Source organism: Sus scrofa, chromosome 2 (genome assembly GCF_054392235.1).
Source record: "Sus scrofa isolate SSC_HxYL_T2T_F1_AM1 chromosome 2, Sscrofa_HxYL_maternal_Yorkshire_Landrace_v2.0, whole genome shotgun sequence".
Taxonomy (NCBI): Eukaryota; Metazoa; Chordata; class Mammalia; order Artiodactyla; family Suidae; genus Sus; species Sus scrofa.
The window spans coordinates 160,891,885-160,903,783 of NC_139384.1; the positions used below are offsets into that span (position 1 = coordinate 160,891,885).

The 11,899-nt window shown below is 56.2% G+C and overlaps 2 protein-coding genes across 24 annotated transcripts in view; one reads left to right on the plus strand and one right to left on the minus strand.

Moving 5' to 3' along the window:
- The window catches only part of AFAP1L1 (actin filament associated protein 1 like 1), a 68,599-nt gene extending 60,014 nt beyond the window's left edge, over positions 1-8,585 (plus strand). For 5 of the 15 annotated variants that reach the window (XR_014836281.1, XR_014836284.1, XM_085009186.1 and 2 more), the window contains 4 exons: positions 1,918-2,082; positions 3,816-3,994; positions 6,360-6,488; positions 8,271-8,583. Coding sequence is in view for 4 of the 15 variants with exons in the window: in XM_085009186.1 (XP_084865312.1) it covers positions 1,918-2,082; positions 3,816-3,994; positions 6,360-6,488; positions 8,271-8,294 (497 nt within the window). In the remaining 11 variants the exon portion in view is untranslated. 15 annotated transcript variants of the gene reach the window in all.
- The window catches only part of LOC106509605 (uncharacterized), a 126,443-nt gene that overhangs the window by 114,222 nt on the left and 322 nt on the right, over positions 1-11,899 (minus strand). For 5 of the 9 annotated variants that reach the window (XR_014839098.1, XR_014839096.1, XR_014839100.1 and 2 more), the window contains exon 2: positions 92-230. Coding sequence is in view for 2 of the 9 variants with exons in the window: in XM_085015062.1 (XP_084871188.1) it covers positions 92-230 (139 nt within the window). In the remaining 7 variants the exon portion in view is untranslated. Of the gene's footprint in view, positions 1-53; positions 269-11,899 lie in introns of all 9 variants that reach the window. The other 4 variants (XR_014839103.1, XR_014839101.1, XR_014839102.1 and 1 more) reach the window with 2 other exon arrangements.

Consider the following 11,899-nt stretch of genomic DNA (forward strand, 5'->3'; position numbering starts at 1 on the left):
AGCAAATATTTTGTCACTAATACTATGAGGCCCGAAGAATTATAGCTTCTTACAATTTATGGATCAGAAACAATCCAGCTTGCTTCCTTACCGCCACAGGGACAGTGCTCCAGGGTTGGGCGTGAGGTGAGCTGCTCTCCGTGGTGCTGACCCATCAAGGCGTACCCGGGCGGTGGCTCCAAAAGGTGACTCTGCTTGCTGATCTGGTCCTTGAAGACGTGTCCACCCAGCTACAATGAAATGAGAAAAATAAGCACAGTGCACGAAGCTTTACACAAAGTTAATTCTATTCAATATAAATGACTATTTTATTCCATATTTGTGTCCAACTTGGGATGTTAAAATATAATTTTATCGACTCCTGGGAAGAGTAATATTGTGGTTTTAAGGGCTTTAGCTGATACAGTAGAGTGCTGGCAGCCCTTTTTTGGTACCCCTGCTGATGTGTATCTTCCCAGTCTACAAAAGCCAAGAGTCTGAGAACCCCCGCACCCCCTGCCGCCTGGCACGCCCTGGTGTGTCTGGGAAGAAGAGGGAGCCGCGGGTCCCATTCTTCGCCCTCCCTGCTTTATTCACACTACGGCTCAGAGTGCAGGGCACCTGTGCAGACCTGACTCCGCATGGCCAGGGGGAGCACTGGGTCCCCACAGAGCTGGAGAGACAAGGCCCCCCGTTACCAGCGCTCCACACCCCACTCAAAGGACTGCGTGTGGCTGTGTCTAGAGCACAAAAAAGACAAGACGAAACCTCCACTGAGAGGCCGGACCACGGCCTTGCCCAAGCTCCACCAGTCTAGCCTAGTGTGGCCCCTGGAGTCAGCAAGTTCAAACCCGCCTCCACCATCATCAGCCAGGAGACCTAAACCTCTTTGTGCCTCGGTTTCCTCAGCAATAAAGACGACCCATCAAGAGTGAGCTTTCGTGGGGATTAAACAGAAATGCATGTAAATGGCCTATTATATGGTAAATGGTGACAGCGGTGGCCAAGAGAATTTGTTGTTACTGTCACCATCGTGTGGCGCCCGCTGTAGACACGAGGTCCCTCACTGCCCCCACCACTTCGCAGTAACAGAATAAGTGATGCCTGATTTTCTAGCCAGGTTTCAATTCTCTGTAAATGTAACTTACATGTAGCCTTTTTTTTTTTTTTTTTTTTTTGGTCCTTTTGCCATTTCTTGGGCCGCTCCCGCAGCATATGGAGGTTCCCAGGCTAGGGGTCGAATCGGAACTGTAGCCACCAGCCTACACCAGAGCCACAGCAACGCGGGATCCAAGCCATGTCTGCAACTTACACCACAGCTCACGGCAACGCTGGATCCTTAACCCACTGAGTGAGGCCAGGGATCGAACCCACAACCTCATGGTTCCTAGTCGGATTCGTTAACCACTGGGCCACGACGGGAACTCCTATGTAGCCATTTATTTACCTTATATATGCTGAGCGCTAACTACAAAAATGCCCTTTTAAAACCCAAGCATGTCTGCATCGCGGCCTGTGTTTTAATTACTACTATTATCTACCATTTATTAAGCACTGGCCATTTGCCAGCTGCTATAACCTCTTCTCCGCCTTCCCACAACGGCAAGAGGTAAACGTGACCAACCCCCACATTCACAAGGGAGGAAGCTCAAGCCTGGGGGACGGCAGACAGACGCCACATCCGCCAGGCCTGATGCCACGCAATCCGTAAAGGGCAAGAGGAGAGACAAGACGGTCCAGGGCTAGAGCCTGTGCTCGTTGGGCCTGCGCACTCCGGCCTCGCTTCAGCTCCTTGTCTCGGCCCTGAGTATATCCGGGGGGATGGATGGAAATGTCCCCATTTTATGGGCGAGAGATGGAGGCGGAGAGAGACACTACCGTGCCCAGACACTCTCACCCGGGGTCAGAGCTGAGGGCCTGTCCTGTCTCCCTCTGCAGGTGCCCACCAATACAAGTACGGCAAGAACCGAGCCGAGGAGGACGCCAGGAGGTACCTGATGGAAAAAGAGAAGCTGGAGAAAGAGAAAGAGACGATCCGGACGGAGCTGGCGGCGCTGCGGCAGGAAAAGAGGCAGCTCAAGGAAGCCCTTCGGGACTGCCCAGGTATCCCTGCGGGGCGGCCTCCAGCACGGGTGCCCTTCTCCTGCCCCCTCGGCTCCCCCTCCTTCCCCTCGGCATCCAGTCTTGCTCAGCATCATCCCTCCGCACCAGGGGAGCGCCGCGGCTTAATAACCGCCTTTAGAGCAAGGGGATGAAAAAGCAACACAAATGTGTGCACTTAAGGGGGTAAAACGAGATCGGATTTTAGAAAAAGGTTAAAATGTCAGGAACAGAACGTGCCTTTGAATCAAGGAAATAAAGCACCCTTCTGACCCTCACGGGAACTCGCTCACTCACAGACATGCGCTGAGCGCCCCGGTGTGCGCGAGACGCGGGTCCAGGTCCTGGGAGCAGCGGCCCCTGACACCGCCAGGGTGCTCCCCGCAGGCCCTGCCTGCCTCGGCTTCCTCTGCACTCACCTTCTGCTGCGTTTCTGCTCAACTCTCTCCACAGTTGTTTAGCACACTTTTTTTTTTTTGCTTTTTAGGGCCACATTCATGGCACATGGAGGTTCCCAGGCTAGGGGGCCAAGGGAGCTGCAGCTGCCGGCCTACACTACAGCCACAGCAACGCCAGATCCGAGCCATGTCTGCGACCTGCACCACAGCTCATGGCTGATCCTTAACGCCAGATCCTTAACCCACTGAGTGAGGCCAGGGATTGAACCCGCAACCTCATGGTTCCTAGTTGGATTCGTTTCCGCTGCGCCACGTCGGGAACTCCGCTTATCATTTTTTAACACATCAGATTATATTATTCTCTCTCACACACACACACTTATCAGTTCAACAAAGGCAAAGATCTTCCCCTGTTTTGTCCGCATGTATCCCAAGGGCACAGAACAGTGCCTGGTGCAAGCAGGCACTCAGGAACTATTTACCCAATGGATACGTGAACGAATAAATGAGCAAATGAGCAAATGCAAAGAACAGCCATTGCTAGAAAACACTCCAGGGCCGCCTTCCTCAGGGCAAACCCCCCAACTAATTTTTAAACCTGGGAAAATCCAACACAGCTCTCGGCACAAAGAAAGTCCTAATACAGGTGTGTTGGCTTAAACTGAAGCAGCAGCAAGATCCTGTGCTTGCTGTTAAAGGCCCTGTGTTAGGATTCTTGGCTATAAGGAAGAGAAACCAAAGTCAAACTGGCTTAGAAACGAAAAGAACGTGATGGAAACGGGCGTGACCTGGCCTGGCGAGGCCCAGGGACTTGGGTGGTGTCACAAGGAAGTACTTCCCTAACCCTGTCTTCCTTCCCCACAACGCGCTTCACCCTCCGCCGCGGAGGGTGCTATTCAGACCGCACAGAGCCAGCCCTCATCCAACTCACGCGACCACGAGAAGCAGAGAGGCTTCGCTTCCCAGTGGCCCCGCCCGACAGTGATCTCAGGACTCGCTTGGATTGGACCAAGTCTGATCCCTAAACCCATCACTGTGACCTGAAAATGAGACAGAGTTGTGGGCCACGTCCAAGTTATGTGCCAACCCCTGAACTAGGGGTGAGGTCGGCCCCATCCAGACTCTAGGGAGTGAGAGGGGGACGAGGGAACGGATACTGGGCAGCTGAAACCACACAGGCCAGCGCAGAGCTGGAACCCCAGGCCCAAAGTCCACCCCGAACCAGGACTGGGGCTTGGAAAGGCCCTCCAGGAAGACAGCCGAGGGCCTGAGGCCCTGCCTACGTCCCTGTCGCTTCAGGCCAGCTCAGCTATTTGTTGTCCGTGTCTTTGAACACAGGGGCCAAGATAAAGGCTCTGGAAGAGGCCCTGGGCACCCTGGAGGCTCAGTGCCGGGCCAAGGAGGAGCGCAGGATAGACCTGGAGCTGCGGCTGGTGGCTGTGAAGGAGCGCCTGCAGCAGTCCCTGGCGGGGGGCCCAGCCCTGGGGCTCTCCGTGAGCAGCAGGACCAAGAGCGGGGTGAGTCCGCGCCGCGGCGCCGGGGGCGCCTGCTCCTTAACCCCTTGGTGTGTGCAGCAGCACCTCGGGCTCATTCTTGGGGCGCAGGAGCCATGCTCCTTTACAGATGAGGGCCAAGGCCCTCGGAGGGGAAGTGCCCTGAGTGGAACAGCTGTGAGGTTGTGGGGCTCTTGGGACAAGTTCTCGGGCCTGTGTTCTCTCTGCTGAAGCCCCGGCATCTGACTCTATCCTGTGTGTGACCTCACAAGTAGCCTCGGGGTCACTGATACTCTACTCCACCTTGAGCAAAAATAACTCATGCTGCCCCCTTACACGGGCCAATACAGCGTCTTAACCTGTGCTGTCTCACACTGTCTTCACAGCATTCCGCGAGGCAGGATTATGTGTATTCACCCCATTAGACCGACCCGGAAACGAGGTTCGATGTTGAATGACTTGCTCGAGGCCACACCGCCAAATGAGAGCCTAGATCCCCACCCCAGCAAGTCCAGACCCCAGAGCCTTGCTCGAGGCCCCAGGCACGCGCCCTCTGCTGGGGTCCCAGGGCCCCGGGCCCTGAGCTCAGGCCTCTGCATCCACTATCTCCAAGCCTCCAGCAACCCTCGCCTTGCCTGGAACATCCCCAGGGAGAACTCCGCCGACCTCGGTCTGTCAGTGCCCGGACCTCGGCGCTATGACCTTTGCAGCCAATGACTCCCGTTTATGGGAACTGTCATGAGCATTGCAGGATGGCTGGTAGAATCCCTAGCCTCTACCCACTTGGTGCCAGCAGCTCCATGCCCAGTTAGGAAAACCAAAAATGTCTCCAGAAATTGGCAAGTGTCTCCTAGGAGGACAAAAATCACCCTCATTTGGGAACCACTGGTCTAGGTTCCCAACAGTGCTGCTTGTTGTTCTGCCTCGTAGCACTTGGCCACAACTTGCGTGTGACTCTAGGGATATGCACACACGTACAGGAGACATAGTCATGTCCTGACGCTGTCTTCCCCACTAGGTTGTACTTTCATTAAGACTATGTAGGAGTTCCCACCGTGGGTTAAGAACCCAAGAGCAGAGGCTCAGGTCACTGTGGAGGCACAGGTTCAACCCCTGGCTCGGCCACAGCTGTGGGTAGGTCAGAGCTGCAACTCGGATTCAATCCCTGGCCTCAGAACGTCCATATACCTCGGATGCAGCCATGAAAAACAACAACCGCAAAAAAAGAATTGGCCGTGTCTACGGGATCATTAGAGCCCTCATCCTTCAGAATCTGAAAAACGGCAGGAGTGCAATAAATGCCGAATGAATAAATGTTATATCTGCTTGTAGACAAAGAAAAAATGAGACTCAGAGAGACCGAGTCACGGGTCTGCTGGGCGCGAGGGGTCTCTGGGAACAAACAGTACTGCCTAGTGTCCGATGTGAGCCCACACCTCCCGACTCGGAAGCCAGAGCAGGTCCTCCCAGCCCAGCAGTGCTTCTCATTTACAGAAGAGGGGCTTGCGGCCGGGACGGAGTAACTTCCCAGCGTCACAGACGCTGGTGCAGGCGAGGTGGCCCCTCCTCCGCCAGCACACCCCGCAGGCCACATCCCAGAGGCTTCCCCTCCATTTCTCACCTTGTGACGGCCCTTGGAGACAGAGTCGCCTCTGGGTTCTCTGCAGGCTTAGCTACTAACACGTCCCCTCAAGGAACCCGCCCAGGGGGGGACTAGGCCACCACCCGGAGAACCTAAGGAGTAAAGGCAGTGGAGAGACTGCGAAGGAGGCCAAAAAGGACAGGGCTGGGGGCTGAGCCCAGCCCTCCCTCCCCAGCCGCGTGGCCTTGAGGAGCGACCGGCTCATTTTCTTCCCTATAAAAAGAGGACTCATAACAGGACCTGCCTTGTGTGGGCTTGAAAAGGCTGAAGGAGCTCAACTATGCAACGCCAGGTGCGTCGTGAGGGTTCAGTCAGGGGAATTGTGGTAATATTAGGCATTATCTTTGTTCCAAGGCCCACCCCTCACCCTGTCTGATGCTGGCATGTCTGCACAGAGCCTTCTACTTGCTTTTTTTTTTTTTTTTTTGAGGGCTGCACATGCAGCACATGGACGTTCCCAGGCGAGGGGTCGAATACAAGCGACAGCTGCCACAGCCAGAGCCACAGCATCACGGGCTGCAACCCGCCTCCACAACCCACACCACAGCTCATGGCAATACCAGATCCTTAACCCACCGAGCAAGGCCAGGGATCGAACCCACATCCTCATGGTTACTAGTCGGATTCGTGAACCAGTGAGCCACCACGGGAACTCCCTGCTTGCATTCTGGATGGCAGGCAGGCAGGCAGGGCGTGGGTAGCCAGTTCGGGAGCTCGCCTCATGTCACTGTCTCTTGTCATCAACAGGAAGCGGCCAGCAAGCCCCAGGGCAGCGCCCCAGAGCAACCTCTCCCTGTCAACTGCGTCTCTGAGCTACGGAAGAGGAGCCCGTCCATCGTAACCTCCAACCAAGGAAGGGTGCTGCAAAAAGCCAAGGTACGTCCATAGCTCAGCTCGGCAAAATGCAGAGATCTGGAAGCTTCCTTTCCCTGGAACCTCACCAAGAGCCAAAATCACAGCTAGTGAGAAAGGCAGAGAACTGCCAACACATCCACGAAGCAAAATGCTCGACCTCCGCTCGGAGGGGAAGCCCTCAAATCTCACTCGGACACATTTATTCCTTCTTAAAACGGCGTCTCGCCAGCTTTGGTTTCCGAGCCTGTGATGTGTCTTGGGACACGAAAGGCCCCACCTCGGGGGCGTGGGGGGGACGGAGCCAAGGCTGGCAGAGGCGTCACTCTGTGATGCCACAGTCCCACCTCTCAATGGGGGCCGGCTGGCTCAGACCTTCTTGCATTCGAGAGGCGTCCCACGGCCCAGGGAGGCGGAGAACGACGACCCCACGCCCTCGGGCGGGACCTGCAAGCAACCGCGCGACTGCGGCCGAGGCAGGACACGGGACGAGGCGCGGCCCGTGGAATGGGCAGCCTGGCATCGGTTCGGGTCAGGTTTCGGCCGCCCCGGGAGTGTGCGCCGAAGCACGGGGGAGGCACGGTGGCCTCAGAGCGCGCTGGACTCCGGGGCTGCGGACAGGACAGGGCGGGCCTCAAAGACGGGCGCCTGGGCGTCAGCACGGCGGGGGGAGAAGCGGCAGCTCGGGGCGAGATAGGCCAGTGGGGCGTCGGCAAAGCCCCCCCGCCCCGCCGGCCCGGCCGCCGCCAAACCTCCGAGGCTCCGCGGACCCGAGTCTCCTTGGCGACCACCGGCTCAGCGCCAGGGTGGGAAGCAGCCCCGGGCCGCCAGGGACCCCCATGGCTGGGTGCCCCTAAAACGCCGTCTGTGGACAGGGAGACCTGAATTTCGCACACATTCCCCGGGTCATGGAAAATGACTGTCCTTTTTCTTCACACACTTAAACCTGGGCATCGTTCTTAGCTGAAGGGTGACAGACATGCGTTTGGCCTGTGCGCCTCGAGGCACGGGAAGGGCTCTGGATGGGCTCGCACGGATGTGGGGTCCCCGGCAGGCTGGGAGCAAGGAGCTTCTGAGCATGAATCCCGCGAAAAGCCCCGTCTGGCCACCGTGTGGAGGACGGGCCCGTCAGAAGCAGCCCGAGCAGCGGACATGAGGAAGGTGTCGTGGAGGTGACAGCGAGCAGCGCGCTCTGGGGGCAGGACCGGATTGGCTGAGGACGTGGAGGATGAGCAAAAGGAATCAGGGGTGACTCCTGGGTCACTACCCGCGAGCACCCGTGATCTAGGCAGGTGCTGGAGGCGCGAGGCAGTCTGGGATTAACGAGGTCTCCACCGAGAAGTTTCCAGCCTCCCCTTCTGCCCTGATTCACGCCATCCCCTCCGGGGCCGGCCGGGGACCCTGAGGATGGCTTAGGGTGTGGTCCCGGGCCTCAGGTGACCCCTACCCAGGCCCGGGAGGATCGGAGCCCTGTGGGCTGTCCGCCCTCAGCTGCCTGACCAAATGCTCTGGCTCCTCTCCCGTCCGCCTCCCGGCCCAGCCAAGGGGCTGTGGGATAACTAACACTGGGGCAGCCCCCACTCGGACCCCTGGGCCTGCCTCCCTGCTGTGGTGTCTGAGCCCCTGAGACACGAGTCCCAGCACATGGAGACGCTGCTTCCCCAAGGCCAAAGGAGGAGAGTGGGACCAGCACCCCACTCCTCCAGCCCCGGGGAGCTGTACATAGCGAGGGGCAGGGCAGTGCTTTTATCCTAAGTCGCCCTAGACGCTCACCCCACTGACCCTTCCTGTCTCTCTCTACCTCAGGAGTGGGAAAGGAAGAAGACCTAGAAGAGGAGGCTCTCATCCAGGGCAGAAAGGCCTTCCTCACAGGAGACTCACCAGACTGGACGTAGCCCGCCTGTCCAGGGCACCCAAAAGACCAGCCCTTATTCTCTGCATGATTCTAGGGAACTGGGGGGGGGGGGGAGAAGGGGGAATGGAGGCATCCTTGTAACTTCACGCGAGGTGGAAACGGTGGAAACGGGGCTCGAGGGAGCCAGCGGTCTGCAGAGTTACAAAGATCTTGTTAACGGCCTGCCTTCCCTTCCGAAGAAGAAATGAAAGCACATGTGCATGAGCCGCTCCCTCCCACTCCCAGTCCTTGGGGCAAAGGAAAGCGGTGCGAGGCTCGTGATGCAGTATAAGGAGATGAGACTTGACAATCCGATCATGCTTACGCCACAGGAATTCCTACAGGGCATTCCTGACAACCTCTGGGCAAGATGAACAGGCTGCAAAATCCACACACTTACCCATACAGTAACAAAAACCACAGACATCCTGCAAATTCTACAGACATTCCTCACGACGCAGAACCCAGAATCCCAGATGTGAGTATTTTCAAATCAGAGATTTGGCCGAGAGCTTCCGCAGCTGACCCCTTTTAAGCTCACAGAGCTACGAAGTGACAGAAGCATGGCTTTCTAAAGTCACTAAGAAGCCGCAGGCACTGTAGGGTGAGGTCCCTTGCTGTCAATCAAGTCCCCTGCCAATGTACATGACACTCGGGCTCCGGGAGCTGTGGAGCTGTGGTGAGAAAGCCAGGTGACACTCTTTATGGCTTTAACCTGACCTTGCACTTGGAGGCCCACACCCGCTGTCAGGTAAAACCATCACGGAGGGGACCAAGAGGATGCTGGCTCGCGTCTGCCACCAGGGTGCTAAACCTCTCACACACACTTGGTATTTTTATAGGCAAGGACTTCAAGTCCCAGGCAGTCTCCTAACGGTGCCACGCACAATTTTCTCAACACTGTAGGCGCTTCACAGGTTTTACCACCTTGCCCTCCAAAAAAGATACACTGTTTAACTGTATGAGCTCACAGGTCAGCCTGGGGGGTAAGGGAAGCCCCAGAACCACCTCTGGACACGCTGCTAGAGGCTACACGCTTCACTTCCCTCGACTCTATCACCCGCCAAAGTAGCCGGAGACCAAGTGAAATAACCTGGCCCAGGGCACCCAGCTGTCAGTGGCAGAGTAAGGTTTAGGGCTGAGGAGCCTGGATCCAGACCAGGCGGTGTTTGAGCCTTGACTCTGCCGCTTGCCAGCTGGGACTCTGACCTCTCTGATTCTTGCGTTCCCTACCTGTGAAAACCACCGGAGAGCTGTACTTTCATCCCAACTACTATTTGATGCGATAATTCACAGGAAGCATCTTGCAGTGTCCAATTAACAGGAAATGCTCAGCCATAGTGGTTCTTATCAGCTAGATAAGAAATGTCTGACTCAAATCCTGGGTCCCTGGTGCTGAAGAGGGAATGACTTCCACACAATTATTACAAAACCACCAAAGCTAGAAGGCAGCCACTCCGTACTGTCAGCTTTCACCTAGAGTCCACTGCCTGTCGTCAGTGACAAAGGCGCTCAAATCATCTGGACTGTCAGTGTTCTCTTAAAGTGTGGATCTTGGAGCAGCAGCCAACAATCCACTGGGTCCACCGTGTGTGGCACCTTCTTCCTTAAGCAGCTATGTTGAGGTGAAGTGCCTTTTCCCATCAGTAGGTCTTGCTCTTTGAGATGGGGGGGCCCCAGGAAATTAATCAGCATTCACTGAGCACTCACCATGCATCAGGCACTATGAGCCACGAACGGCTACCCAGGGGCATGACCTGTGCAGTCTCACGAGGCCCCAAGCCTAGCGAGGCCCTGGGCTTGTTTAAGGCTCTGCTGTTACCCTCTTGGTCATTTTGAACAAGGGACTCCACATTTTCCTTCTGCCCTTTATGTAGCCAATCCCAGTACTAACCGCTTTTCGAGGTGTTATCCTGCTAGTCTTCACCGAAACCCCTGGAGACAGGTTGTTATCCCAGCCTGCACAGCTCAGGAAACGGAAGCCGCAGAGGTGGGTAACTAACTCAAGAAGGGGTGGAGCCAGCACCTGAACACGTGGGGTCTGACCCTAAAACCCCCCCTCCTCCTGTTCCAAGGCTCCGTCTCCCTCAGGTCCCCGCTCCTCGCGCACGGCAGCACTCAGAAGCACACCGGCCCCGCCTAAGCGGATGGATGAGTGGATCCAGGTGTGCGGCACGTTTGGTGAAACTCAGCTAAGAGAAGTGTTCACGAAATGGCTAAAGCATGGATGTCAGCTTGGGTTCGGTGGTCTTTTCAAAGTGTAGGCTCATGGGTCTAAGGTGGACCTGAAAGTCCACCCTCCCCAACACTGCCGAGTGTCTGGACCACCAAATTTCTACTATCTCTGGATCCTCGGTGGGGGTCCTTGAGCAAACTGACCAGCCTCTCTGGGCCTGTTGCCTCATATGTGAAAGAGGATCACAGCTGCTCCTGAAACCATGCTGCTCTGCTCCTAAAGCCAGAAGGAACAGTAGGTACTCGTTACAAGAGACCTCAGCTGGGCCTTGGATGTAACATAAAGATGCAAACGACGCCAGCTTTACCCTTAAGCAATGCACAGACATGCAAGGAAAAAAAACTTAACCTAAATAGCTATGGGCCAAGTAAACCATGCTATGATGAAGAGCAGAATACTGAAGGCACACTTCGCATCCCTTAAAAAAAAAGAAAAAAACATAGATAAGTCGATAACAAGGGACTACCCAGCAACTAGCCTGGCAGTTCCAAGGGCCCTGCGCCGCAATTCCGCAATGACCAGTCCATTCGCCACACCTGTCGGTTTTCCAGAGCAAATCTAAAATTCTTCCACTTCCCACCTCCGCGGACTCCACCCAACTTCAGTAATGCCGTCGACAAATATCTGAGCATCTATCATGTGCACGAGGTGTCAGAAAGAGGCTGTGAGCAAGATAAACACCCTCATGGAGCCCATACCCTAGCTGGGGAAACAAAACGCCAGAAAAGCCCTGACCACACCTACAATAGTAGCTCCTCTAGAAGAGCTGGTTATAAACTTGACCCTCTGGTGAGACGACCCCGCCAAGGAACACGCCCCTCCTTGCCCGCACCAGTCTCTACACAGCAGGGACCCCTTCAACACGGGAGACACTGTGACCCCACTGCAAACCCAGTAAGACTCAAGTTCACGAGACACAAAAAATGTGAACTACACGAGGGCAGTGTTCATTAAGTTATGAACAGACAAAAAAAGAAGCCTCTGCCGTGATGGAGCTTACATGTCAGCAGGGGGAAATGAGAAAACACACAAAAGTTTTCAAATTCAGTAAGTCAGGTGGAAAGGGGGAGGGACTGGAGGGGAAACGGCGGGGAAGCGGGACAGGAGATGGGGGCCGGGCTTCGGAGGGAAGGCGTCCCGGGGCCGCCAGCACCGCCTTCCCGTCCCCGCGACCCTCGCCCTCCGGACTCTGAGAAGCCGCGTCCCTCCACCCGCGCCTGGTGCCTCAGCTCTCGGCTCAAAGTGCCTTCTCGGGGGAGAGCCCGGCCAAGCCCGCGCCTCCCGCGAGGGTTCCCGCGTCTGCAC